General features: G+C 50.9%; 12 protein-coding genes across 12 annotated transcripts; 6 read left to right on the forward strand and 6 right to left on the reverse strand.

The window, feature by feature from the left end:
• Positions 1-656: 656 nt before the first annotated feature.
• On the reverse strand, positions 657-2,260 carry ASPZODRAFT_139013 (hypothetical protein; the record flags this gene model as incomplete). The annotated part of the gene is made up of 2 exons (XM_022724512.1): positions 657-1,332; positions 1,395-2,260. 2 exons carry the CDS (start codon positions 2,258-2,260, stop codon positions 657-659), a joined length of 1,542 nt encoding a protein of 513 aa, XP_022584144.1.
• A 296-nt stretch (positions 2,261-2,556) lies between these two features.
• Positions 2,557-3,414, forward strand: ASPZODRAFT_128129 (hypothetical protein). The gene has a single exon (XM_022721933.1). The coding sequence runs from the start codon at positions 2,682-2,684 to the stop codon at positions 3,384-3,386; it is 705 nt and encodes a 234-aa protein (XP_022584145.1). The 5' UTR covers positions 2,557-2,681; the 3' UTR covers positions 3,387-3,414.
• A 408-nt stretch (positions 3,415-3,822) lies between these two features.
• Positions 3,823-8,267, forward strand: ASPZODRAFT_128130 (hypothetical protein). The gene is made up of 3 exons (XM_022721934.1): positions 3,823-4,099; positions 4,161-4,410; positions 4,467-8,267. Exons 1-3 carry the CDS (start codon positions 4,022-4,024, stop codon positions 8,111-8,113), a joined length of 3,975 nt encoding a protein of 1,324 aa, XP_022584146.1. The 5' UTR covers positions 3,823-4,021; the 3' UTR covers positions 8,114-8,267.
• A 57-nt stretch (positions 8,268-8,324) lies between these two features.
• Positions 8,325-10,417, reverse strand: ASPZODRAFT_989396 (hypothetical protein). Its single transcript, XM_022730594.1, has 3 exons — positions 10,175-10,417; positions 9,720-9,979; positions 8,325-9,666 (listed from the first exon to the last, which is right to left on the reverse strand). Exons 2-3 carry the CDS (start codon positions 9,957-9,959, stop codon positions 8,548-8,550), a joined length of 1,359 nt encoding a protein of 452 aa, XP_022584147.1. The 5' UTR covers positions 9,960-9,979; positions 10,175-10,417; the 3' UTR covers positions 8,325-8,547.
• Positions 10,418-11,087: 670 nt separating this feature from the next.
• On the forward strand, positions 11,088-11,522 carry ASPZODRAFT_22371 (hypothetical protein; the record flags this gene model as incomplete). The annotated part of the gene is made up of 3 exons (XM_022727889.1): positions 11,088-11,231; positions 11,292-11,374; positions 11,465-11,522. The coding sequence occupies exons 1-3, from the start codon at positions 11,127-11,129 to the stop codon at positions 11,517-11,519; spliced, it is 243 nt and encodes an 80-aa protein (XP_022584148.1). The 5' UTR covers positions 11,088-11,126.
• ASPZODRAFT_128133 (hypothetical protein) lies at positions 11,292-13,873 on the reverse strand. The gene is made up of 8 exons (XM_022721935.1): positions 13,515-13,873; positions 13,222-13,416; positions 13,055-13,167; positions 12,980-12,994; positions 12,828-12,916; positions 12,655-12,754; positions 11,465-12,593; positions 11,292-11,374 (listed from the first exon to the last, which is right to left on the reverse strand). The coding sequence occupies exons 1-7, from the start codon at positions 13,619-13,621 to the stop codon at positions 11,695-11,697; spliced, it is 1,518 nt and encodes a 505-aa protein (XP_022584149.1). The 5' UTR covers positions 13,622-13,873; the 3' UTR covers positions 11,292-11,374; positions 11,465-11,694.
• A 523-nt stretch (positions 13,874-14,396) lies between these two features.
• On the forward strand, positions 14,397-16,309 carry ASPZODRAFT_58581 (hypothetical protein; the record flags this gene model as incomplete). Its single annotated transcript, XM_022728779.1, has 7 exons — positions 14,397-14,423; positions 14,488-14,533; positions 14,617-14,692; positions 14,743-14,934; positions 15,000-15,243; positions 15,302-15,558; positions 15,646-16,309. 7 exons carry the CDS (start codon positions 14,397-14,399, stop codon positions 16,307-16,309), a joined length of 1,506 nt encoding a protein of 501 aa, XP_022584150.1.
• Positions 16,310-16,998: 689 nt separating this feature from the next.
• Positions 16,999-17,612, reverse strand: ASPZODRAFT_53264 (hypothetical protein; the record flags this gene model as incomplete). Its single annotated transcript, XM_022728453.1, has 2 exons — positions 16,999-17,366; positions 17,447-17,612. Coding segments are annotated over 2 exons (534 nt in total), but the record flags the coding sequence as incomplete, so codon positions are not given.
• A 775-nt stretch (positions 17,613-18,387) lies between these two features.
• Positions 18,388-21,324, forward strand: ASPZODRAFT_149144 (hypothetical protein; the record flags this gene model as incomplete). Its single annotated transcript, XM_022725462.1, has 5 exons — positions 18,388-18,410; positions 18,491-18,619; positions 18,687-18,935; positions 18,991-19,432; positions 19,975-21,324. 5 exons carry the CDS (start codon positions 18,388-18,390, stop codon positions 21,322-21,324), a joined length of 2,193 nt encoding a protein of 730 aa, XP_022584152.1.
• Positions 21,325-21,384: 60 nt separating this feature from the next.
• Positions 21,385-22,743, reverse strand: ASPZODRAFT_128137 (hypothetical protein). Its single transcript, XM_022721936.1, has 2 exons — positions 21,520-22,743; positions 21,385-21,458 (listed from the first exon to the last, which is right to left on the reverse strand). The coding sequence occupies exon 1, from the start codon at positions 22,694-22,696 to the stop codon at positions 21,815-21,817; it is 882 nt and encodes a 293-aa protein (XP_022584153.1). The 5' UTR covers positions 22,697-22,743; the 3' UTR covers positions 21,385-21,458; positions 21,520-21,814.
• A 394-nt stretch (positions 22,744-23,137) lies between these two features.
• ASPZODRAFT_128139 (hypothetical protein) lies at positions 23,138-24,576 on the forward strand (the record flags this gene model as incomplete). Its single annotated transcript, XM_022721937.1, has 3 exons — positions 23,138-23,197; positions 23,557-23,802; positions 23,875-24,576. The coding sequence occupies 3 exons, from the start codon at positions 23,141-23,143 to the stop codon at positions 24,361-24,363; spliced, it is 792 nt and encodes a 263-aa protein (XP_022584154.1). The 3' UTR covers positions 24,364-24,576.
• ASPZODRAFT_88977 (hypothetical protein) lies at positions 24,471-25,699 on the reverse strand (the record flags this gene model as incomplete). The annotated part of the gene is made up of 2 exons (XM_022730339.1): positions 24,471-25,535; positions 25,602-25,699. 2 exons carry the CDS (start codon positions 25,697-25,699, stop codon positions 24,734-24,736), a joined length of 900 nt encoding a protein of 299 aa, XP_022584155.1. The 3' UTR covers positions 24,471-24,733.
• Positions 25,700-25,767: the final 68 nt, after the last annotated feature.

Below are 25,767 nucleotides of genomic sequence, written 5' to 3' on the forward strand. Positions count from 1 at the left end.
CTGATTATTATCGGTTTTTAAAACCAGGGTTCTTCTACAGCTACGAGGCGTAAATAAGACCCCCCATAGATTGAATGATTACCCAGAACGGCTTGCAAAGCAAAATGAAGAATCCAGCATTTGGTATTGGATGGTATGAGTAGAGAGGAGCATTGATGCTAAAAAGAACAGAAAAGAATAAGCAAGATACGGTTGTACGCCGTGTAACGCCAAACAACTTAATCCCAAGCTCCGTAGTCCAATGCAAAAGGTCTCAGGTGGAAAAGGGTCCTAGGTACACGTATTTTTGCTTTTCTTCCTTTTTTTTGTTTCCCCAAAAATGCAAGCTGTTGTCCAGGAGAGAGATCTCGGACAAGTGTACAGGCAGAGAGGGCGAAACCGGGCATAGATACATGAAGAAGAGAAATTATCGCATGAGCCAGTAGATAGGGCATATGATAGACATGAAAAATGAAAAGCCGGCTCCGCCTAATCTCAAATTCTATAGAGTAAAGAGGAAAAAGTCGATATTATACAGTCGAGGAATCGAATCAGGAGGGAGGGCCGCGGAGGTGAATGCAAGCATGTACTGGTACACAAAACAGAAGAGGGATAACAGTGGAGACTCGACAAAGACGTGCGTGAAGACTTCCGTGGAAATGGCGAAGCGACCGCATTTAAATGTAGTCACGGGCAGCCTTCTGCAGTTCGATCAACCTCCATCCTCTTGTTTCCGGGTTATTGACGTCTTCAGGTATCCGCGTCAGGCCAATTGCATAGGTGACGAGCTGGACCTTGTCCTCCATGCCAGCTGCAAGTTCCTTTGTCTTCACGTTCCGGTAGACGTGGACTTCTTGCGTACGGCAGGTCACCACGAAAACGGGAATTTCACCGGGCTCCAGCATGCGAGCGTGGGAGATGTCGACGCCACGGATATCGAGGATGCGGCCATCGGACTTCAGCCCAGCGGTGGTGTATTGTTTTGACAAGGCAGCGTACACGTGGAACTGGGCATCAGACAGCCAGAGCTTCAGGGTCTCGACATCTCCCTTGACATAGGCGTCAAGAACTTCAGGCAGGATGTATTCACGCATTTCACGCAGGAAGGCCTCGAGCTGGAAGTTGGGATCCATCTCGCGGAACTTCTTGATCACTCTCGCGGTCTCATTTTCAGCAAAGAATCCTGCGACGCGATCCGAGATGCTGCGTGCAGTGCTGATAAGAGGGTTTTCCGATTCGTCGTAGGTATTCTTCATAGAGAACAGCTTCTGCATCATAGGGTTGGAGTCACGGAAGTCGCGCCACGATTCCTTCCAAGCAGCGTCCTTGTGAAGGGTTACGTTGGTACCGGCACTGCGGCGTTATCATGTTAGAAAGAAAAAGAAAGTTGAGGACAAAAGTGTCTCGAAACGTACTTGGGATCCTCAACCATTGGGGTAGCCTTGGCCTGCATCTCCTCACGCTGCTGCCTTTGGCGGCGGCGCTCCTCCTTCTCAATCCAGCCTCCATAACGCGAGCTGCTACCATCGTCAATAGCGTCCTTGACACCGCCAACAGCCGTTTTATAGGCCTCGGTCTCTCTCACGGGACGTGTCATCTTATCAAGGCCTTCACCTGTAGCAGACACGCCCTTCCGAAGACCTTTGACCACCGGAGTATTCCAGGTCCAGGTTGCCGACTTGCCAATCGCCTGGCCAGTGGTTTTAAGCGCCTCCGAGGTCCGGGAAGCGGCAGCACCAGATGCAGCTTCGTAGGCGGCACGAGCCTTTCTCACCGATTCGCTCTCCGTGAACTCGTGTGCCGACGAAGCCAGGGCCTTGGTGGACTCGTTCCATTCCTTAGAAGCCTTGAGTTCCGACTGGAAAGTCTCTCTGAACACCTGCCATGGAGTCTTGTCACCGTGGGGCGGAGGTGGCGGAGGGGCTTCCTTCTTCCCTTCTTCCTTGGGTCCATCCTGAGACTCCTCTTTGCTCTGCTCGTCCTTTGCCTCGGACTTATTGGCCTCATCCGATTTCTTTTCTTTCTGCTGTTCCTGCAGGCAAGCAGCCGACTGGTGGAACGATCTGGAGAGAGGGAGAGCGGACCATTCTGTCGTAAGAGGAGAAAGTGGGAAAGCACTAGTCTGAACATTCGTTCTCCTGCTAAAGGGCGAAACGGCGCCCGTCGAGTATGAGGAATATTGCCCGACCAGATGCTCATACGAAGAGCCCTTGCAATACGCAGGCCTCAACGAAGATGACTGCAACCGCATGGTAGCCCGCGCGGTGGCGGCCGGTCCCATTCTCGAAGCCGAGAGCATGCTCACAAGCGGGAAAAAATCGTAAAAACAAAGACAAACGATTGAAAGAGGAAGGCTTAAAATAAACCGGTCAGTCGCTGGTCCAAAAGAAAGGGGTTGAGCTGGACGGCGCCGTAGAGGTCGGAGGTTGAAAATAGACTTGGTCTGGGGAAGGGAAAAAAGTTGAGATCGCGACCGCCAAGATCCGAAAACTCGGCCTCGCCGTCCTTTTTCGCAGTGCCCGGCTCCATTCCAGGCCTCTCGGGCAACCTATCCAGTACGTGGTCTGCTTGATTATTGGGAGAGAGGAGGGTCTTTTATTTTATCTTATTCTATTTTATCACCTCAGAGGCTCCTGTCTGGGCGTGTTTCCTCGGTCGACGAGCACTCAAGTGTCTCTCCGCGTCCGCTACTGCTTGCCACCATGAACACTCAATTCGCAGGCGTGATGGCCAAAGCCTGGCCATCTGTGAGCCGTCAATGCCAATTAAGAACGGCATCCTTACGCCTCGCGAGACCTTTCTCGTCGCCACCGTCGAATTCTCCCCCGAGCGCCAAGGAGAAGAGCCGTGAAGTCGAGAGGCTACTGGTCAGCTCCCAACAGAACGAATCGACCAAAGACACATCGCCGCTGTCTGCTATCACGCAGCTTATGCAGGGGAGGCCGTCTCGATCTAACCGGACGATTAGTGACGATTATGCGCGGATGGCCGAGAGTCTGGAGGCCGAGATGCTCAAAAACCCCTACGCCGACCGCGTGCCTCCTCATCGCCTGCACGTCTACTCTCACAAGCACAATACCGTCGTCAGCCTGAACAAGCCCACCAGCGAGACAATAATGTGCATGAGCTGTGGCCATCTCGGGTTCCGCAAGGGCAAGCGTGCCGGTTATGATCCCGCGTATCAACTCACCGTCCATGTTTTCAATCAGATCCAGGAACGGGGCCTGATCCCAGAAATCCAACGGCTGGAGGTTGTCTATCGGGGCTTTGGACCGGGCAGAGACGCTTTCACAAAGGTTTTACTTGGGAGCGAAGGAAGAAACATCCGGCCCATGGTCTGTCAGGTTGCAGACGCCACTAGGCTTAAGTTCGGTGGTACTCGGAGCAAAAGGGTGCGCAGGCTGTGAGGAACAATGAAAAAAGAAATACCTTTTCTGTCTTTTCACAGCGTCGAGCTCGCCGTTTATATTCTCTCTGTTCCTTTTTCTTGTACACTAAATGCATGTGATAGCTCTGGAATATTTAGATATCAAGACGCCTTTCCTACTTTTCCTTCTATCCCTTTCGTACCTTGCTCTCTCCTCTATTATTGAATAATACTCTATCCTCTCTCTCTCTCCTAATTTAACGAACCCTGGTCGTCTTGTGTCGTCTAGTAAGAAGAATGCTGCAAAACGTCCTGATGGGAAAGCTGCCGAATGCGGATTAGCGGCTGCGGATCTGCTTGATTCTCCAAACCAGCATTTGGCGATAGTTCCAGCTATCAAAACCCATCGCTTTAATCCTGTTGGTCTCCAGCTTCTGTTGTTCCTTGCGCTGTAGCTGTTATTTCTTTTCGGCGGAGGGTGTGCTCTTGGAGTTGCCTTGTGCTTTGTCGCGTTGAGCTTGTCGTGTCCTCCGTGGCCCGTTGCCTGCCGGCGAATGCGCGGGAGCTGATCCTCCTCCAACCCACCTTGCGAATAGTGACACCGCAGGGCGCTTTGCAGTACACACGGCTTGATGAAGATACCGAGTCTCTGACGGGCTGTCCGACACCGTTTGGATGCACCCACTCAACCCCTTTCTCCGTGCCTTCTTCCGAAGCACTGTTCCCGGACAATGTCAACCAGTCGAGAACCATGTACGCAAGCCGCGACTCTGGAGATAGTTTCGTACAAAAACTCACAAGATGTCATTTCTAGGTCCTCCTTGTTCCGACCACGGAGTCGCTGATCGGCTCGCGCGATCGGGAGTCCAATCTCTACTACGTTGATCTGGTCGCTTCGGAAGAGTTTCTGGGAAGTCATGTGTTGCGGGTGCCGCTGTCGAGTGGACCGTCAGGAGGGAAAGACGAGGGCAGTGTTCGTGACAGCAGAGGGAAGGCGAAACAAGTGACCACTGTCAATGGGAGGACGGTCATCATCAAGGAGAATTTGGTTTACAGCAACAAAGGTGCGACAAGGCGTGGCCGACTGCGTTGTGGCATTGCACTGAATTACAGTTTCTAGGCTTCAAGTCTCTAAGCCAAGCCCAGCTACTCTCCGATGCGCTCTATCATACATCTGGAGGCGACTCGCAGCCCTGGCTCATCTATTACATCTCTCGGCCGCTGGTTGGATCCTACGACCCCGCAAAGATTGTGCCCGCTGTGTTGCCTGGGACTCTGACGGCAATGGCAACAACAACGGTGGCAAAGAAGACCAGCACCTCTCCGGATAAAAAGATTGGCGAAAGCATTTCTTCTCCGCCAAAGAAGGAGATCAGGACCTTTGGAGAGCTGCTGGCCAACTTCCCAATGATCGCGAGGCAGATGCAGCCAGGATTAGAGAGATTGTTTCGAGAATTCGGTAAAGAGCTGGGAAGACCGCTGCCACCTCCACCTTCGAGATCGCCGTCGGTCTCTGAAGATGGCGAGAGCAAGCGAAACCATACAGAAATACTCTCGGACGAATCCACTTCGATCCGCAGCTCCTCGACTCAGGGGAGAGGGCGGCTCCCATTTAACTCCGAAGAGTATTTTGAAGATGATGAGGACCTGATGCGTCGAAGCCTCGAAACGGCCGTCACAGCGGCAATTGATCTTTTCCGCTTGGTGGACAAGCAGCAGCTGTCTCTTCTCGGCGCAACCACCGACCTGACGGGCCCCCTCGTCGAGCGGTTGATTGAACGCTATATCGCCGAACAAGTACATGACTCTCTTCTCTTCCCGCGGCTGTGTGGCTTTCGCCAGCCAGAAGATGCAGAGCTGGACGCACGGATCCGTCAAATGGAAAATATTGACGTCTCTCAGGTCGGTATTGCCCCCGAGGGCGGGCGTGCTGGCAAAAGAGAATTGCTGAAACGCTTGGGGAGAGGCGTGGAGGAGTTTCGAAAAATGTCAGAAGACAAGTGTCCACAGGACATGTTGAACACCCTTCTGGCCACCGTCAAAGTAGTTTCGTTTCCTGGAACATACGACACAGCGGATGCTATGCCTTCTGAGAAACAAGCGTCGCCTGTGACGATCAATGCGGATATATTGGTATCCTTACTCTTACTAGTTGTGATTAGATCTCAAGTCCGCCATCTTCAGGCCCGACTACTCTACATGCAGCACTTTATCTACATTGACGATGTCGATAGCGGTGAAATGGGCTACGCATTGAGTACGTTTGAAGCCGTACTCACCTATTTAGTGGCGGATTCGGCCGGTGTAAGGCGAGCCAGCTCTCGCAATAAACGCCTATGGAATGCAACGAAGGCTGGCCGCTTATCCGACATGAAAGCTATTTTGGAGCAGCAAGATGAGGACCCTGATCTGATGGATGACCCATTCTGCGAGAACGAAACGACTGGTCAATTCCAGGCGGACGAGCACGAGGACATTGATGGCCTTGCCAATGGAGTTGCAGCAATGTATAGCTCTCCGGCTGATAAGAGTGTCGAGTCGTTGCGCTTCGAAACCACTACCGAAGCTCCTCCATTGTCACACGTTTTCCCCTTCCAAAAATGGGACTCTTCGTCTTCGAAGGAAGTTCGGCGGCCAGTGAAGAAAGTCTCGATGGACGTCCGAAGTTTATCGGAGTCGTCTGCTGTATCTTTCTTATCTCGTACAACCACCATTAATTCAATGACGAGTGGGATAGAAGGTGACAGCTCGATAGAGACCTTAACACGGACACAGGATCCTGCTGGCGACACGGTTCTTATGATGGCAGTCGAGAATCGGCAGGCGGAGGCTCTGCGCTACCTCCTCAGTCTTGAAAAATATTTTACTCTTGAAGAGATGCTCGAAGATACCAACACCGAAGGAACCACTCTTCTCAGCGCTGCTGTTCAGCTCGCTCACACCGATATAGTGGAGATACTTCTTGAATTTCTGTTTACCAAGGCCGACAAGCTGGCAATTGCCAGATATCTTACCAAGACAGACATACATGGCCGCACGGTCGGCCACTATCTCTTTAGCACGCCAAACTTGATGTCAAAACTCGGAAGTCTGTTACCCTGGCGCCAGCAAGACAAGCATGGACAAACCCCACTGTTCGCCCTTTGCCGCTCTTATGACCATTCGGACTATCGAGCTATGGTTCATCAAGCCTTATCCGAGGCTCAGAGGGCTCAGGGAGATAGCAAGCCACTACGACTTGATGATCATGTAGACTCCAAAGGCAACACATTGCTGCATATTGTGAGTGATCCAGAGATAACGGTACGGATTCTACGAGATAGCGACTGCGATCCAAATGCCACCAACGACAAACGATTTACTCCCTTGATGATGGCCAGCAAATACGGGCGTGTGGACCAAGTGCGCATGTTGTTCATGGACCCGCGGGTTGATGTCCATCTTAAAGAAGCTCGGGGATTGACAGCGGTCGAGCTTGCAAAGGATGACGAGGTCCGCAACCGGATTGATGATCTGATTCTCCTTTCCACACCGTCATCTGCGTCGGTTGCAGACTCTTCTGGCCGTGTCACAACCGTCGTTCGGTCCTTTTTCGTCGAGGACGCTACAGTTCGCTTTGTCATAAAGTCCGGTGCCCCCAATCCACCCTCCGACTCGGTTATCTCCCGTCCAGGGTCAACCACCTATACCGTCACCACCTGCCGGCGGAATTTCTCTGATTTTGAGAACTTGGCCAAGTGGCTTGCAGTTGAACAACCTGCCTCGTACCTCCCTCCTCTCTATGAATTCCGCAGCCCTTTTCAGATCCACTCCAAACCCTCTCGTTCTGTTCTGCATCACTTGCAAGAGAGACTGGACAAGTTTCTCAAGATCTTACTCTCTCATCCAACCTTTGCGACGCATGAGATGCTCTGGGAATTCTTCCTCGTGCCGGAGCTTCAGCCGGAGATGATGGCGGACCGGTCACGGCGCAAAGCTCTTGTTCTCTCAGAATCGATCGCGGACGACTACGAGCCGGTCACCCTAGAAGGAATGAGAGACACAGAACAGTTCGTCACACATGCGCAGGATATGGTTCGTGCAGCCCATGTCAACACCCGAAGTTTGATCCGTCGGGGCCATGCGTTGCAAAATGCTTCCGCGGATCTCGCTGACGCCGTGTCGCTATGCTCCGCCGCCCTGTCTACTCTCGGGGCACCCACCCACGCTCTCCCTAAATCGCACATCGACGCCTTTTGCCGCTACGCTACATGCCTATCTACCTCCACGTCCGACTCGTCACCTTTGCTCCAGTACCTCGCCGCCCTCATATCCATCGACAGCACCACCTCCGCCATCCTCAAGTCCCTGTCCCGTCCGACCAACCTTATCTCGACCCTGACCTCCACGAACCGCAACCTGTCCCGTTCGCGGTCCTCGCTTGTCTCCTCCTCTCTTCCGCGAAAATTTAACCTCAATTTCGCAGGCCTGGAGGAATCCCGCCAGAAATCTGTCCGCGACCTGGAGCAGAAGGTTCGCGAAACGGAGAACCAGGCGTCACGGCTCGCGCGCGAGATCACCTGGAACAAGGATGTTGTTGTCGGCGAACTTGCCGGATGGACCTCGTGGCGGGAACGGGTCGGCCGGGACGCCATCCGGTCCTTCGTCAAGGCAACCCTCATCCGGGAAAGGGAGCGGGGGAAACGGCTTGAGCGGTGTCTGCGAAGCGTGCAGGCCATGGAGATGGTCACGGATGAAAGCAAGACGCATGACTTAGATAAGAGTTGACCTGGTTTCCTCCCCTCCCTTCCCTTCCCTTTCTTTCTTTCTGATGAAAAATTACTACCTTATGAATATAGATAATCACTCGTTCAATCCTGTCCACCTAGACTAAGTAGTATATAACTATTCGCTGTCATAGAAATAAAGTAGTCATTCATAGTGATAGAAACTCCCTGGGTTCGAATATTTAAGCTATCTATTAAAAAATACTACATCAAAGAATAGAAGTGAACTCCGCTTAAAAAAACAGCAAATTCTATTGAGTGTGGGTATCGTCAAGCTTTGGATAGAGGGGACAACATCTAGTCAGTCCATGGGATCATCAAAAGTCCAGGATGATCGCTTGTAGACCTATTTCCAGAAAGGCGAGGCATAGAATCGTCGATTCAAAAAAGAAAATTTCCTGAGGACTAGCAGCCAAAAAGAGGTTCATCTTTCATTTACTCTGGATGGGCACTTGCGCCGTGACGAAATTCGAGTGATTGTGGGGACACACTGCCTCCGTCCGAAGACGAGCGATAGTCCTCTGGGTGCGGCATGGAAACAACAACTTGCGGCGTTGATTCGGATCGTTGATGCGTGGGGGAAATGTACGGGTCGTATGGGGATTCTGGAGATGGCATGACGCCAGTAAGACTGCGCTCTGAAGAACGCCGACTTTGTTGGTCCGTTTGATCATAGGCCAATATCGATGCATCGTCATGGTTATAATAGACCTGGGTGACTGAATCGCGATTCCCCGAGCGCTCCACGATAAATGTCAGAGACGGCGAACGATTGCGGTTAAACATGAGTGACTCTCGATCTGAGCTCGCATCGACAGAGAGATGCCTGTTCTTTCCAAGGCCTTCTTCAGCCAACGGTACCACGGAGTATGATGATCCGGCATCATCGTCTTTCAATTTTTCCAGCCTTCTGCGACGTAACCACTCTCTAGTCTTTTGATAGAGGAGGAAAAGCACAAAGCCAAGAGCGAGTGCTGCAAAGGCTCCAACCACAGCCGAACCAACAATCATGCTACTCTTTGACACGCCTTTATCACTCTCAGACGTCTCCGTGGGGGTGGCAGTGGAAGTCGAAGACGTGGAGGAAGCCGTTGTGGTCTTGGTTGAAGTGGTCGATGACGATCCTGTCGAGGTACTAGTGCTGGATGTTGTACTGGTGGTCGTGCTAGTAGATTGGGACGTTGATGAAGAGGAAGAAGTGGAAGAAGTGGACGTCGACGTGGAAGTAGATGAAGTAGATGTCGACGTGGAAGTAGTGGTTGTCGATGTCGACGTGGAAGACGTAGAGGTGGTAGTTGACGTCTGGCTATTGTCGCTGTCATCGCGTTGAAGCAGGTGACCCGTCACCTCGTCCACCAATTGCCTGAATGTCTTCACGAAGTCGCCATGGATGATCCCTCGAGCTTCAACCTGACCTGAAGATAGTATCACGGGGGCAGTGGCCGAAGGGAGGGCGGCAACAGTCATCGATGGTTGAGGCGGCGGAAGGGCAACTGCAGAGAGCACCCCTAGCGAAGCAACGAGGAGTACCGCGCGCATCTTGAGGTGAGCCAAATTTGCAAAGCGACTGACGCTTAGGTCTGAAAACAAAAGAACAAGCGCGAGACTAAAGCAGTATTGTTTCGACCTGATGGGGGAGTAGCGTTGAGTAGATCAGCTGTCGCAGACCATGAAACTCCAGCGCAGCTTCCTCGCTCATATATGATGAGCCCAGCAACTGCTGACTCGTGTTCCGATGATGGATCAATAGACACATTTTGACAGCGTGAAATTAAAGGAAGGAACACCGCCTCTTCTTCGACAACCATAAGATCCAAACATGGATAGCCCATGGCATCCACAGCCATCTTACAGGGCTAATTACTAGCTAGTTAGTGTCAGCCCTGCCATCGCTTTCGTTAGCTCCGGGACAAAACATCATGTTCAATTTAAAGAAGGCTGTGTTATAGTGATGTGGAGAGCGGTTGGTTGAGACGCCCAATGACAGCCCTTGGGGGCCAAATCCTGGTACATCCCAAGTACCTAATAGGTACTAGGTAGTAAGTACAGAGTAGAAGCTCACTCATGGCCTAATATTCTTCTAAGCTCAAGCCTCACGGGCTAGGACTCTGCCGGCACTGTCACTTATAGTAGTGTATACAGCGCAAAGTGTACACTGTACAGAGTAACTAGTAGGGAAGGGTCTTGCGGTGATGACGACCCCCCAACCAATCACCTGAGTATAGCAGTATCCTAATCTCGACGTGGCTATGCGTGCTTTCCGACTCAACTTGGTCAAACAATAAGCAGATATGACCAGCCGCTTTGCCCCGACCTCGACTTCACCCTGTAGCCATCACAGGAAGCTGTTGTCTTTGTTCATGTAAAATTATCATTCAGCAGCCACACAGCCTGTCAGGGAAGTGTGAAATGCCGCAATGCCTGCATCATGGGCTTCAAAGACCACACTCATAGCCCGACGCGGGGTTGGGGAAGGGTTTTCGTGTTTGGGTGGCTGAGGCTGCTAAAAATAACAAACCGCGCTAGATTTCAGTAGTTAGTACAGATGGAGCAACGAGAAAATGATTATCAGGTAAAGGAAGCTATTATTGGGTTTGAGTAGATGCGGCTATCACACAATATGATGAGAAGAGCGATTAGTAGTTGGCAGGTTATTTTGAGATTTTCGAATATCACGAGCTGCATGGATTGACTTGATCCCAGATCGGAGTAGTACTATCACGTGGCCTTGTGTTACAAAGTAACATGCGCTAGTCTATATTAGTCGTTAGTCGGATTATGATCTCACATGCAACAGTACTACGTCATCGGGCCGCTTCCTTCCTATACAAAAGCAACACACGGAAAAGACGTTGATTAAGAATTCTTTTGACCTTTTGGCTACTCCATATTGTCAGATACTACACATACAATATAAGTCTAGACTTTGAAAGAAGAATCCATCTATTTTACCTCACCTGGTGCTGGCTACCCTACTAACCTCCATCTACTCCTACTAACTAAAGAACTTCACCATGCCTCTCGTCGTTCCTGGAATCAACTCCTCCATGGGAAACAAGACCGATTGGGCCAACAAGCTCATGGGCAAGAAGATTACCGAGGCCTCTGCTGATATGAATGTACAAGATCCCTCTCCTCCGACCCTGACAAGGAAACTGACTCTAACTGCTATATAAAAGTCCTTTGCGAAGAGGGATCTCCCCGAGTCCCATCGGATTCTGCGGCCTGGAGACATGGCGACGAGGGATCACAAGCCAGAGAGGTATGTATATGTATAGCTAATGCCAATCCGGCGTTTTTGAGTAGAGAAATCGAGAATCAGGACTGACTATATATGTCTTTTTTTTTCTAGACTGAATATCCACCTTGGTGAAGATGACACGGTCCGCGATGTCAACTATGGTTGAATTAAAGATACGAAATACCTATTAGTTGTCAATGCCTGATCGGGACAGCATGTATCATAAATGACTGAATGAGTGGAGTGTTCAGGGTTGGAATATATCGTTTATTATAATCTATAATCTATTTGCAACCACTTCCACAATCCTGGTAAGCTGGCTGGCTAGCTGTCTCTACTCTTCACTCGGCCTTCCATCTTAAAAGAGTCATGGAGTGCTTGGGAAAGACGTAATTGCCTTTACCATCCCATCTGCTCTCCGCAATCCCAACCTCCTGCTTGCCGTTCATATTGCAGGCCGCAAGGCTGCTCGCAGTGACGGTGAACACGACCACCTCGCCCGTCACGCCGTTGACCCTGCTCTCTAGATCCTTCTCGTCGCTGATGTTCACAATCGCCGCGTTGACGTAGCCGTCATCTCCGCGCGCAGCGCTAACGTCCAACCAGGGAGTCTCCTTGACCGCGCGCACCCACTCGGGCTGCGTCTCGCCGTCATAGGTGCCGCACGAAACGTGGGCGGCAACGGTCTCGCCTCGCATGTACTTGGAGAAGAGCAGCAGCGGCCACCAGGTAGTCTGCTTGGTGACCCCGTCTTTACTAGTCATCAGCGGGGAGATGACATTGACGCTCTGTGCGATACAGGCCATCCCGACATCTTTGCTCTTGCGGATGAAGACGTTGAGCCATACGGCGACCGCCAGCGCATCCGAAAGTGTGTAGCTTTCCTCTGCACCCTCGCTGCCGACGGCACGCATCGGGTCCCAGACGTTCCATTCGTCGAAGCAGATGGTCGGTCGGGGTTGCGTCGGAGGCACTTTATTCTCGACGATGGCAAGGTCAATCAGCGATGAAGCGAGCTCGATGGCCCGCTCGGCGGCCAGAGGAGCAGTGACGTTGGGGAGATGCTTGTCCGAGGACGTGTACAGGTGGATGCTGTGCATATCGATGAGGGGCACAGCACTGGTGGACAGAGGCGAGTTCAGGGGCAGGATACAGTTCTTCAAGGTATAGTAATCCCACGAGGTGACTCCAGTCTCTCCGCAGAGAATGAGAACAATGGATGGGTCAAGAAGCTTTAGAGCTGTTATGGTTCGGTTTAGCCATATACACTCTAGGATCAACCAAAGGCGCTTGTCTCCTACCTTTTGCCCACTGATAGGCCTTGTACGCATATTGCTCCTTGGTCGTCTGCTCAACTTGCCATGGTCCCCAAACCTCATTACCGAGAGCCCAGTATTTCACCTAGATATAATTGTTAGTGTTCGATGTTTTTTTTCTTATGGTAGGAAGGCTTTCAACATTCCAAGTCACTCACATTATATGGCTCCTCACGGCCGTTCTTCCTGCGCAAATTCGCATAATAAGTATCCCGAGTTCCATTACAGTATTCAAGCCAAGCCAGTGCTGATGTGACCATCTGTTAGCTTTGACAAAGTCATATTCAGACTGAATAGCGCCATGGGTTACCTTCGTCCAATGTTCCTATACAACTCCAGTCAGCCCAAGTACTATTTACGGTATGAACAAGAGAAAATTCGGTACCTGTTCCCATGTTCAAACATAGGTAAGGCTCGGTTCCAAGAACCTCGCACCACTTCATGAACTCATCAGTACCAAAATGATTGGTTTCCCTCCCCAACCAAGCCAGTTCCGGCCTAACCATGATGGTCAGAACTGAAACCACACGCAAAGAGACATATCAGACATACCTGGCCGGCCGTTGCTCCTTGGGGCCGATGCCATCCTGCCAGTGATACGTCGCGCAAAAGTTACCACCAGGATAGCGAACGACAGGGATATTGAGATCCTTCAAAGCCTCGAGCACGTCCTTTCGAAAGCCATTCTCATCAGATAGAGGGTTTCCGGGGTCGTAGATGCCTCCGTAGATACACCGTCCCATGTGCCTTTTTAGCAAAGCCAGTCAGTCAAGCCACTGGCTAACACTCCTAGTTCGACGCGACCTCGGCAGTACGGAGTCTCTGAAAGAGAACATGGCACCTACTCAGTAAACCCCGAATAGATATTCGGATTTATTTTAGAGAGGCGTCTCGCCGGGTCGATCGACACCACGGGGGTCTCAGCGTCACTGAGCTTCGTAAAGGTCGTCATTCTTGTGTGTGTGTGCGTGTGTATGTTTTGTTCCGAGGTATTTCTCCGGGAGAATATGGTTCGTCTTCACTTCACAGGCTCGCAAGCTTGAAATTAGTAGAACCTGGACGAGGAGAACAACCCACTAGATAACTGCGCCTGGGTGGCATGTCGCAGCCGCTCAGCATCGATTGGGAAATTTCCCTGCGGGAGGGACAATTTCCCGGGCCACGCACATATTAACCAGCTGCCCGATCATCCTCTCCCTCACCAATTCCCCTCGTCAGCTTGGAGAAGAGGGGCAGACGCTCCGCGGTGCTTTGTTTCATGCAGATAGGGAGGAACTAACATGTTCTTCCATCAATCACGACCCCCGCATCCATGCAAGCTCCACTTCCCCCACAGCCATCACAGGCTGCCGGTATTTGGGGAGCTCCTAATTGTCTGTGGTGAGGGCCTTCTGTCCAACAGGCTGCGCAGAAATAGCCGATATTTGCTGATCTCTTAGCCAGTCGTGTTGGTTGGACCCTGGTCTGGAACCCTGGTCCCGGAGAACAATGGTACTACTGCGGGAGCTCCCCAGATGCCAATACCGATGGAGTGATGCTCAAGTTGAGGAAATCCCGGTGGCAGAACAGACTAAAGAGATGGCAAGGCTGTATTTCCGGATGTTCTTTAAAACCCGGGGTTCAATCTTCTGGGGGGTCTGAAATCTCATGGTCAATCCTCGTCTTTTGCCTTCAGGCTTCCCAGACGAATCGAGAGCAACACCAAGCATCAAGATACCATTGCAGCCATGCGTTTGTCTCCAGCATGGTACCAGGTAGCTATGCTCCGGCTTGCCTTATTGGTGTGATTGTCTTTTCGATGGCTGATGGGTCGAATAGTTCCTGGTAGGCGTTTTCGCCTCTCTCGGCTCATTTCTCTACGGCTGTAAGTCTATACTGGCATTGCCTGGAAAAGGAACCAATCAAAAGGAATACTGGATTTTAACGAATACTGTCACTGCTCCCCAGACGACTTGGGTGTTATCGCGGAAGTTGTTGCAAGTGGCTCCTTCACGGCTAAATTCGCGACAACCACGGTGCAGAGGTGTGCGGCGCCCCAGCGGTCTGATTTACCTGGAACTAACATTTCTCTAGTGGATTGGTGGTGTCCATGTTTACTGCTGGTGCCTTCGTCGGTGCAGGCTTCAGTGGTCCTTGTGGTGACTGGCTTGGTCGCCGAAAGACCATCTCTGTGGGATGCGTTATCTTCTGCCTTGGTGGCGGTCTGCAGACCGGTGCGCAGACAATCGCATATCTCTATAGTGGAAGATTCTTTGCTGGATTAGGGTACGTGTCTTTTGATGAGCCTCGATCTCGGGTTAAACACGGCCTCTCTGACCTGATTCATACAGTGTTGGTTTCCTCACCATGATCGTTCCACTGTACCAAGCCGAGCTGTGCCACCCTGATATCCGCGGACGTGTCACTGGTTTGCAGCAATTCATGCTGGGAGTTGGAGCTCTTTGCGCATCGTGGATCAGTTATGGTACCTTCATCGGGTTCTCAGATACCGATTCCGCACAGTGGCGGATTTCGCTTGGGCTTCAGATGGTTCCTGCTGTCTTCCTGGGAGCGTTGATCATGCTCTTCCCCGAGGTAAGTTGCATCAGCCATTGACCTCTCCTCTGGAGGTAGTTGCTCATAAACGAAACAGTCGCCTCGGTGGCTCATCGATCATGGCCGCGAAGAAGAGGGTCTTAAGACTCTTGCGAAGCTCCATGCCCACGGAGACGAGAACGACCCCTGGGTTCGTGCTGAGTATAACCAGATCCAGGAAAGCATCACCTATGAGCATGAGAACGCCGCCAGGTCGTACGCAGAACTCTTCAAGTCGCGCGCCTCGTTCCGCCGCGTGTTACTCTGCTGTTCGATCCAAGCATCAGCTCAGATGACAGGTGTCTCCTCCATCCAGTAAGAGAGCCTCCTTAGTTTGGATGATTCTTTTCCAACCGGTTTTGTGGCTCTTCTCTTTCTAACATGTTGTCATTTCTTTGTCAGGTATTACTCAGTCGAGATCTTCGAAAAGATCGGTATCTCTGGCGCCGCGACATTGCGCTACCAGGCCATCAACTCGATCATTGCTTTGATTGCCCAAGCTCTCTGTATGCTTTTTATTGACCGTTTTGGCCGTCGTTGGCCGATGATCTGGGGCAACCTAGGCAACATGGTCACGTTCATCATCTCGACGATTCTGCTTGCCAAGTTCCCTGCAACCGCAAGCAACAGCGGTGCCCACTGGGCCTTCATCATCATGACCTGGCTGTACAACTTTTCCTTTTCAGCTACGGTCGGTCCGTTGACTTGGATTATCCCCGCGGAGGTCTTCGACACGCGCACTCGTGCCAAGGGTGTATCCATCGCCACCATGACCTCTTACGCTTTCAACACCATGATCGGACAGGTGACGGACACTGCCATGGCCCGCATCGGCTATCGGTTCTATTACCTTTACTGCATCTGCAATCTGACCAATGCCATCTGGTTCTGGCTAGTTTTGCCGGAGACCAAGAAGTTGCCTCTCGAGGAGATGAACTACCTGTTCAAGAATTCTCCTTGGATTGTTCCCGGCACCAAGAGAGAGGACTTTATCTCCCACGACCTGGAGCACAGATTTGAGGAACAGGAAAGGAAGCAGGATACCCAGGCACTTGAATCGAGATGATTGATGGATTAAGTGACCTAAGAGGATTCGATGTGACTAATGGCTGTAATGGAAGAGGATGAAATGGAACAGTAGACCGATGTGGTCTCTTAACACCAACGGTTTTCACACAATGTTTGGATTATCCCACTGCCCTATATATACATATACATATATATATATATATATATATGGACAGTTTTCAATGCAAATGAGTCACCACTAGGGTTTTGACTTCAATCAATCTGATACTTGCTCTTCTGTTTTCTCAATAGAACCCTGAGTGAATGAAATGTCAACGGTAAGCTTAGACAGCCCAGTGCTATGAGACCAGCTCTTACTTGCGAGTAGCTAAAAAGCAGCCGCATTGTACTCCAATTGGATGGATAATACCCGCTATCAATCATCCCACAGTCAATAATGCTTCTGTCGCAATGCAATCCAGGCTGCTTGAGCTGTTCTGATCGGTTGACACATTGAAGGTTGGCAAGATGACGGACTTAGTCAGAGTCGCTATATGCATCCAATCCTAATGACAGAGGAGCGGGTTTTGTTTCTTCTTTGGAAATCGATCGGTCTTTCTCTGGTGTGTTTACATTGCCCACCGGCTTGGCAGTGCGGACAGCGGGCTTATTCGGGGTATCCGAGGTTGCAGACGTAGTGACAGGCGTTGCACTTGCGTTCTTCTCGGAAATCTTGATGCCCGGGACTTTCTTTTGGTCACTTGGAGAAGAGGAGGTTTCTCCGGACGTATCTGCGGGAACCGATCTGCGTTTCTTCCCCGCAAAAAGCAGGTCTTTGTTTTTCTCGCGTCTTCGTTTCCGTGAAGATATCGCCCATTGTTCCTCCTCGGTAGGTAGACCAGCATCTACAGACGTGCCCTCGAGCTCGTCTTTTTCGGCCTGCTCGCGCTGGCGGCGGAATTCTTCCAGCTGTTCAGCCGTCTCTTTCTTCACTGCGGCTTCTTGAGCACGGGTAGATTCAAGAAGAGAGTCAAGAAAGTCAACCTCATCCTCATCTAAAGACCGGAACTGGTTTTTTAACCTTATCTTCTCTTCAAAGGCATCCTGTTTGGCCACTAAATACCAATCGAAGTTCCATCTCAGTATGTCAGCCAACACGCAGACACGCTTTCGTAGTCCAAGCGGGAAGGCTCACTCTTGTTCTGTTGTAGCACCTCATACAGACTCTTTCCTCCATCCTGTTTTCCCAATTCAGCTTTCCGTCTACGTTCTTCCTCCAGCTCTTGTTGCACACGAAGCCATTCATCGTCACGTTTCACTGGCTCCTCCGTGGTCCCTCCGGAAACGAACCCAGACGACATTTAGACTGTTTTTGTGGGGAAACCCCTGGGTCAAACAAAAAATTATCTTTTAGAGTCCCACGACAGGCCTCCGAAACAAATTAGACCCTCAATACTGTGGTTGTTGTCAAGTGAAGAGGTACAAAAGCTGCAGGTCTGTTCGGAAGCTGCAAGATCCCGGCAGAATCAAGCGGTGTGGCCCGCCCATGTTGGGATTACTTCAGTCCAAAATCACAGACACATGGAACTACGCTTCTGTCTAAGAAGTAAGTAGTGTGTCATTAATTCGGATTCTTGATACTATTGATCTCCAAAGGTATCAAATGCTAGAGTATTCACTCTGCAGGTTATAATCTGACTTGCTTTGATACACCAAGACGGTACTAAGAGATTTGCATAGAAACTTAGGGAATGACAGGAAACCCCCCCGTATAATCAAGATATCGACCTTAAAGATAATGCTTGAGATAGTCTAAACCAATAATCTTTGTTTAGATCTGCAAGAGCCAATGTAAAGTGATTACTAAGGCTCAGAAGCCCTGCTGGTGACCTGGCCTGTGGAGGCCATGGCGGGGGATCAACGCTCTCCTGCATATAAAGAAGACCGAGCCAGTCGTCGTTTGTCTGGTTTGGCTTATCGTGCATATTGCGTGGTATAGAGACTTTAGGATATTACTATAAAAGCTCTGGAAATCCACTCCAGTTTCTCCCCTCCATTCTACTCAGTTTCGCACACTTTTCTCTTCGACATTCTCTCATAAGTACTTCTCCAACTCTCAGACGTCGATTTTGCACAATGGAAGCCCTTGAGCATACCAAGTAAGCACTGGAAAAATGATAGACGCCTTGTTGGGGAAAGATTCTGGAGCGGCACTAAGATGACCTCTTCGATTCAATAGGAAAGTCTACACCCTCAACACTGGAGACAAGATCCCAGCTATTGGCCTGGGAACTTGGCAGTCTAGGCCCAACGAAGTCCGAGAGGCTGTCAAGAATGCTCTTTTGAAGGGCTATCGTCATATCGACACGTGAGTACAGTCATTCAGCTTTCCAGATCGTCGAGAAGATACAGAACGTGTTTAATCTTGCTTTTAGTGCCTTCGCGTACAGAAACGAGACAGAAATCGGCCAGGGCATCAAAGACTCCGGTGTTCCTCGCAGTGAGATCTGGATCACTACCAAACTCCACAACACATACCACAATCGTGTGCAGGATGGCATCAATTCGTCTCTGGCGAGTCTTGGAACTGATTATGTCGACCTTTACCTGATCCACTGGCCTAGCTCTACAGACCCAAACGACAGGTCAAAGCATTTACCTGACTGGGATTTTATCAAGACATGGTCAGTATAGATACCTACGACACACAACGCGAAGACTTTGCTCATGTCAATATAGGCAAGAAATGCAGAAGCTCCCGGCCACGGGTAAAGTGAGAAATATCGGCGTGTCCAATTTCGGAATTAAGAACCTAGAGAAGCTTCTCAAGGACCCCAGCTGCAAGATCGTGCCTGCCGTGAACCAGATTGAGTTACACCCAAATAACCCTTCCCCGAAACTGGTCGCGTACAACACGTCGAAGGGCATCCACTCCACCGGTTACTCGTGCCTGGGGTCCACACACTCCCCCCTCTACAGGGACAAGACCCTGTTGAAGCTGGCCGAGAAGAAGGGCAAGACTCCCCAGCAGGTGCTACTCGTTTGGGGCCTGCAAAAGGGCTGGAGTGTCATCCCCAAGTCTGTTAACAAGGCACGCATTGATGCGAACTTCGACATCGACGGTTGGGAGCTGACAGCCGACGAGGTAAACCAACTGGATAACCTGAGGGACCGCTTCAAGGTCTGCGGTGACGGCTGGCTTCCCATCCAGGTGTTTTTCGGAGATGACGAGTGAATTTACAAGATACAACAGTGATAGAATCTTGGGAAATCATGTCAATGGATCTTTAATTCACAGAGTGAGACAAGATATGCCTAACCTAGAATTTCAAGTAACTGAAAACTATCTAACATTAATGTAACTTTCAATGAATAATTATAATTTTTCTGTAGCATATTGTCGCTCATCATAGACCCGCAGCAGCCCTACTATGATGTCATGCCTGGTGTTTAATGCCTGGGGCATAAATGTGGCGTTCCAAAATCTGATATGACATAAGCCTACACCGCCACACAAGATGCGGAGTCATCTCTATCAGCCCCGGTTATCAGGCATCCGTCACTTGAACTACTCTCTCCATCCTATCTTCCCCAATTCATCATCGAGATCTCATCGAGGTTGTCCTGTTCATCACCGCCAGGATGCCACCTTCAAGTGGGCACCTTCTGCTGCCAAAGTTTTGGCGAGCAGCCAGGTAAGTTGATGTTAATCTTTCGTTTCAGGTCGTCGTCGTGTCTCTGACGCCACTACTATCTAGGTATGCCTACGAGAAAGCCTATAAGGCCCTCAAAGAAAAGCTTCCCGACCCGACACAGCAAGTGGCACTCCGCCTGCAGCCTTCCTATGCCTGGATTAATACTCGGCGGCCGATCAATCGTGCTGCGGCTATCCGTCAATCCCGCGGTCGATATTTCTCCACGCGAGCTGCCGGGGGGTTTGTCTCGGCTCTACGATCTGGAGTTCGCGGCGATCAGGCAGCCTACCAGAAGTCCCGAATTGCGTCTAATATCGGCCGTCTTACCTCTCGGGCACCTTTTGCCTCGTCGCTGCGTCCCAATCTGACCGGTGGTACTCTCGGTCGGACAGCGGGAGGTTACGCCGTTGGCGCGGGTCGCTTTGGAGGGGCACGGTATTTCTCCCATGGCCCAGCTGCACCTGCACAGGTCATCAGCCAAGTTTCTGCCGGAGTCCGTGCATTCTTTGTCTCTGGCAAGAAGGCCAGATTCGACGGCATTGACCCTTACACTGGAGAAAAGCGCTACAAGATCGTCGGTGCTCTGCAGGACCAAGCCGAACGCAAGATGGCCGCCATCCCGCGGACTGCCCCGGGCTCTTCGATTGACTTCCAGATTTCTCCCACCATCACTGCCTTTGGCATGATGGGCGGCCTCCAGAAGAAGTCTACTGCGGTTGATATGGAGACTCTCAACTCGGAGGGCCTCATGGATCTACTTTCTGTCGACTTCGCACGTGCCTTGAAGGATCTCGCTGCAGTCCTCAATGATTTGAAGCGTCTGTCCACGCTTGGTGATTTGCCTATTTTATTGCAGGATCGATCTACTATCCGAGTACGGTTCCCCGGATGTGATGCGGAGACCGTGGAGCGGCTTTGCGACGAAGTTGGCGTTCAGAGGGGCCTGATCCTCCAGGACGAAGACTTTGATGTCCACAACCGCACGGACCTCGCTCTTCTGTACCCCTTTGCGCCGAGCGTGCCTACGTCCCCGGTCTCGGATTACTTTGCCCTGGAAGAGTCAAAGCTTCGGTGCTCGCCCGACCAGCTCGACTGGAAAGCAATGATCTCGTCAGAGGATGAGACGCCGTTGTCCCCATACTACATGCGAAGCCCGAGTAACAGGCCCAGTTTCGAAGACAAAGAGTTGTTCGGTAGTAACCCATGGAATTCTTCGCCATCAGGATACTCTAGCATCAATATCAGCGAACTTGGAGATCAGGCCTTCTTCCCGGAGTTCTCAAGTGGAGGGATGCCTGAGACTGCATCCGAGTACGAAGGAGCCGAAGGCATCTACAAATTTCTTGCAGAATGCGATCAAGCCGCCCAGCGTCGCTGATTGCCCCTATCATTCTTTGATTAACTATATCCACAGGCCTCGACGGCCATCTTTTTCTTTCGTTGTCTCTTTGGCATATTTCGGTTTTATGTGCCCTTTCAAGGTTTTTTTTGCGCCGTTTCTCGTGTATGAGGCTGATCGAGAACGCCTGTCAGTGTTTCTCTTGGCTTTTTGCATACACAAATCTCTACTCACAAATTGATACCATTGTTTTTTTCAGGTTCGTCTTGTAGAAATAGTCAGATGTCCCGTTCCTGATTTCGAAGTGGGACGTATTACAACCCCAGGGTATCAACCTCGCAGATTATTCGATATTTAATAGCATACAGAGATCTGTTTAGATGGACATAGAAGGTCCTGGCGGGTCTAGCCGTGGCTTGATACCGGATAATGACGAATTGGTGGTAGAGTCGGTCGTGTGTTTATGTCGGAGTGTAAGGCTGGCGCAGAGCCTCATTAAGTCGGTAGAAGACGAAGACAACATCAAAAGTCATGTCTGACATGCCTGAGTTCCTTGATTCAAAGCATGTTGAGCCAACCGGGTCTTCTGTTTCTTGGCTCTCCGTACTCGGGCCCTCTGGTTCTTTTGACGATTAGATCTCTTCTTCTGGCTCGTGGATTTATTTGGATCTGCCTTGGGGTCTTTTGCTTGTGCTGACACACTAGCAGCAAGCCGGAAGGTCTTTTTCGTGGTCACAATTCGGGCCTTGTCGCCATGGAATAACGACGGGAGCCATTTTTCGGAATTATATACGAGTCGTTCACACATCGGCCCTGTTCCCATCCAGATTTCCAGGTCGCCATGTTCCAGATGATCAGTCCCTATCCTGCGCAACACCATTCCCGGCAATTTTTCATTCATTTCATGTTCAAGAAGTTCCATCAGCTCTTGAGATATATCTATCTCCAGCCACTTGCGGTAAGGGCACGGAATGCCCTCCCAGCGGATCAAGAGTCGAGTTATCGATAGCCCTTCCTCACACACTGGAGGAGAGGATTCGAGTGGAGAAGGCAGTGATAAAGGTGCACTGCCGGGGGAAGGCTCTGGTTCGGGGTCCATGACCCCGTTCATCCACTTTTCTACCCGTCCGTCTGTGCACTTAGCTGGTGCGTTGTCTTTGATCATTTCGAGGGTGGTTTGATTAGGAGCTTGTTCAGTTGGTATCTCTTCAGGATCTATATCAACTTCGCAAAGAAATAGTTCGACCATCTTTGCCAGAAATTGGACATAATTGGTAGGAGACCCTATAGACTGGCCCGCCGCTCCGAATAAGACAGCAGCTTGATCACAGTATGAGCGTAGATGGGCGGCTGCATTCTTGTTAAGAGAAGCATTGTTCAAGGTTGGAAGATCTGGCCAGGCATCAGGCATAGTGACAAGCCTTAAGCACAAGTTAAACAGTATAATACAATCAGAAGAGCTGTCTCAATAGTTATAGATTAAATGCTTTGTTCAACGCGTGCTGTAAATATGGCAGAACACGTCAGCCCCCTGAAGGCGGTGACATATCAGCCTCACCGCCAACCCCGCGCTAACCAGTCTGGTGAGATTCACTGATAACAGGAACGTAACCTGAGCGCACACTTACTCTTGGTGGTGTCACTGCTGTCGGCAGCTTGCTCAAGTTCTCTCTTCGACCGACAGGCCATTTCATGCGTTGAGTCGAACATCACCGACCATCTGTCCAGTTCTGGGAGATTTTCTGGCTGTGGGTTGGCAAGGCCCTGGTTTCTCTCAGTGTCTGGGACAGAGCAGAGCCAAAAACATTTCTCTAGAGAGCAGCAGGTGTTGGCAAAAACACACGACATCCGAGTCATGGAGGAATTCAACAGTGAGACAGACAGTGACTATACTAGCTACTGGAGAGACTGGGTAAGTGTATCTCATCTTGCTATTTCCTTACCTAGCTTGATCAGCCAATTCTGCATTTAGCTGGGTTGCGGGGGGGAGGGGGGGAGTGAGCGATTGTGAAGAGAGGTTGCTATGGGAGAGCACCAGTGAGGTGCAACACCAGCTGGGCAGTGATGAGAAATCTTCTGGGAACCGTCAACCTCGAGAACTCTTCCTCAAACCCTTCTCTCGCTCTCTCTTTCAGCATGGCTACGCCGTCCCCGTCTCGTCTTTCCCCCGGAAAGATGGACGACAACGAGAATTTGACTTTCGCTCAAATGCGAGAGATAGTCCATGCTGGTTTGAAAAAGCCTTGGCTGACTCCTCATTGGCGTGTGCAGTTCATCTCCTCCCGTGGCAACGAATATTTCTGCGAAATCGACGAGGAATATCTGACTGATCGCTTTAACTTGACTGGCTTGAACACGGAAATCCCCTACTACCAGTATGCACTTGATCTGGTCACCGACGTGTTTGATCTAGACGCCGACGACGATCTGCGCGAGCAGATCGAGAAGTCCGCTCGTCACCTGTATGGCCTTGTCCACGCGCGCTACATCGTTACCACCCGTGGCCTCGCTAAAATGGTAAGTTCTATCTTCAAAGGGAAAAACAGCTTTTGCTCTAGTTTTTGCTAACTTTTCTGTGTAATCTTTTAGCTTGACAAGTACAAGAAGTGCGACTTCGGCAAATGCCCCCGTGTCTTGTGTGAGGGTCAGGCTCTTCTCCCCATGGGCCAGCACGACCTGCCCAACATGAGCACCGTCAGACTGTACTGTGTCAAGTGCGAAGACATCTACAACCCCAAGTCTTCTCGCCACGCCTCCATGGATGGCGCCTACTTTGGCACTTCTTTCCACAATATCCTGTTCCAGGTGTACCCCGCTCTCATTCCCGAGAAGAGCACTCGTCGCCACGAACCTCGTATCTACGGCTTCCGCGTCCACGCCGCTGCTGCCCTTGCTCGCTGGCAGGATCGCTTCCGCGAAGAGCAGAAGACTCGCCTGCGTGAAGCCGGAATCGAATTCAATTACGCCGAGGATACCGAGGCTGAGGAGGAGTTCGAAGACGATGAGGAGCCTTCCGCGTCGAAGACTGAAAAGGTTGAGGGTGACGCAGCGTCTGGTCGCATGGATCTCGGAAATTGAAGCAAGCTACACGGTCTTTCACAGATCTTCGTGAAGCTTCAAGATTTCTGTTCCCGGTCGGCGTCATACTCGGCTTTTTTTTCTTTTTCTATTCCTCTCGTCTTCTTTATTTCTCTATGAAGAGACCAACAGGCGTACCGGGGTTTACTATTCTCTTATGTGTTTTTTTTTCCCAATGATTTTCACTGTTGTGGCATGATGATGACGAACATTGATGGCGTTGGCGCGCACTAAAAACGGCCGGCCTTTTCTCTTCTAATGTGTTGCATGTAATCAATAGGCTAGTCTATGACAGCATTCATATGAACCCTCGGTATTCATTCTCCTAGTAATGGTTGTAAACCCTCCCCTTTCCCCTAAGCGAGTCTATCTACATTTTCTGCAACTCTGTCAGAGTGAATGCGATGGCCCTCGCCAGTTCTTCTCCCTTTTCCCAGATCTCATCATGCCGGCCTTTTACCGGCAGCATGACCGTTCGCCGTGTCTCCTCCTGTGACGCAGAGCTGGTCCACAATCTCAACGCTTCCTCCATCGCCTCCGCCTGCGACGTATCCACCAACTCGTCTTCCGCCGAGTAGGCCAGCACAGCCAGCTTCCCGGCCGTCCAGCCACCTTGGATGCCATCAAACCCCGAACCAACTTTTGCCGGCGACACGGCATCCCACAACGTCTCGTCCGGGCCGAAGGCGCCCTCGAAAAGGTCCTGGTACGCGCTGATCCCGCTAAAGTGGTCGCGGAGTAACCTACACTCATAAATGCCCGCCACCCCCAGTATAGCTGACGGTTGCGCAAGATTTCGATGCCGGAAATGATCATCATATCCGCCCAAGTGACGCATAACAGTTTGAAATGCAAGGGTCGCTCCGCAGCTATGCCCGACAAGCACGTACCGCTCGCCGAACCCGTACCGGCCCTGCAGAAGGGCAAGCGCCGATTCGACATCCGCAAGATGGTCCGGATGTCTCGCGTTTCGAAACTGGCTTGGCGGTGTCGCTACTGGGTCCTGTGGGTGCTCCGGGTGCGCGCTGAGCCTGTACTCGATAGAGGCGAACGCGGCGATGTGCGGCAGGACGGTCGAGGTGTATGGCTCGGCGGTGCAAAGCAAAGTCTCGGCGGCGGCGAGGTCGGCGAATGTTTTACTTGGGTCTCGCCAGGCGCCGCCATGTATGAATCTGATTTCATTTCTTAGTTGACTTTTTAATTTCGCGAAATGGAGCAGTTGTCAATTGCAGTTTTACATCACCCAATAGCCTGGTTGGGGGTCATCGGATAGAACTGTCACTGAGACCTTTTGGAGGACATGATCATTGCTATAGGAGAAGATTTCTTGAGGCATATCGATCAATATTATTATAATCTTTATAGAGCGATGCTATGGGGATTGAATTCAGTCCTAGATACCTC

This window comes from Penicilliopsis zonata (genome assembly GCF_001890105.1).
Source record: "Penicilliopsis zonata CBS 506.65 unplaced genomic scaffold ASPZOscaffold_2, whole genome shotgun sequence".
Classification (NCBI taxonomy): Eukaryota; Fungi; Ascomycota; class Eurotiomycetes; order Eurotiales; family Aspergillaceae; genus Penicilliopsis; species Penicilliopsis zonata.

Coding starts and splice junctions, on each gene's coding strand:
- ASPZODRAFT_128129 (XM_022721933.1), top strand. CDS start 2,682: ATGAACACTCAATTCGCAGGCGTGATGGCCAAAGCCTGGCCATCTGTG.
- ASPZODRAFT_128133 (XM_022721935.1), bottom strand. CDS start 13,621: ATGACGACCTTTACGAAGCTCAGTGACGCTGAGACCCCCGTGGTGTCG. Junction 13,417..13,514: donor ATCTATTCGGGGTTTACTGA/GTAGGTGCCATG, acceptor TTTGCTAAAAAG/GCACATGGGACGGTGTATCT. Junction 12,755..12,827: donor GCCGTGAGGAGCCATATAAT/GTGAGTGACTTG, acceptor AATTATATCTAG/GTGAAATACTGGGCTCTCGG.
- ASPZODRAFT_128137 (XM_022721936.1), bottom strand. CDS start 22,696: ATGCCTGATGCCTGGCCAGATCTTCCAACCTTGAACAATGCTTCTCTT.
- ASPZODRAFT_128130 (XM_022721934.1), top strand. CDS start 4,022: ATGCACCCACTCAACCCCTTTCTCCGTGCCTTCTTCCGAAGCACTGTT. Junction 4,100..4,160: donor GTCAACCAGTCGAGAACCAT/GTACGCAAGCCG, acceptor TGTCATTTCTAG/GTCCTCCTTGTTCCGACCAC. Junction 4,411..4,466: donor TTTGGTTTACAGCAACAAAG/GTGCGACAAGGC, acceptor TACAGTTTCTAG/GCTTCAAGTCTCTAAGCCAA.
- ASPZODRAFT_989396 (XM_022730594.1), bottom strand. CDS start 9,959: ATGGCTGTGGATGCCATGGGCTATCCATGTTTGGATCTTATGGTTGTC. Junction 9,667..9,719: donor GTCGAAACAATACTGCTTTA/GTCTCGCGCTTG, acceptor CGCTTTGCAAAT/TTGGCTCACCTCAAGATGCG.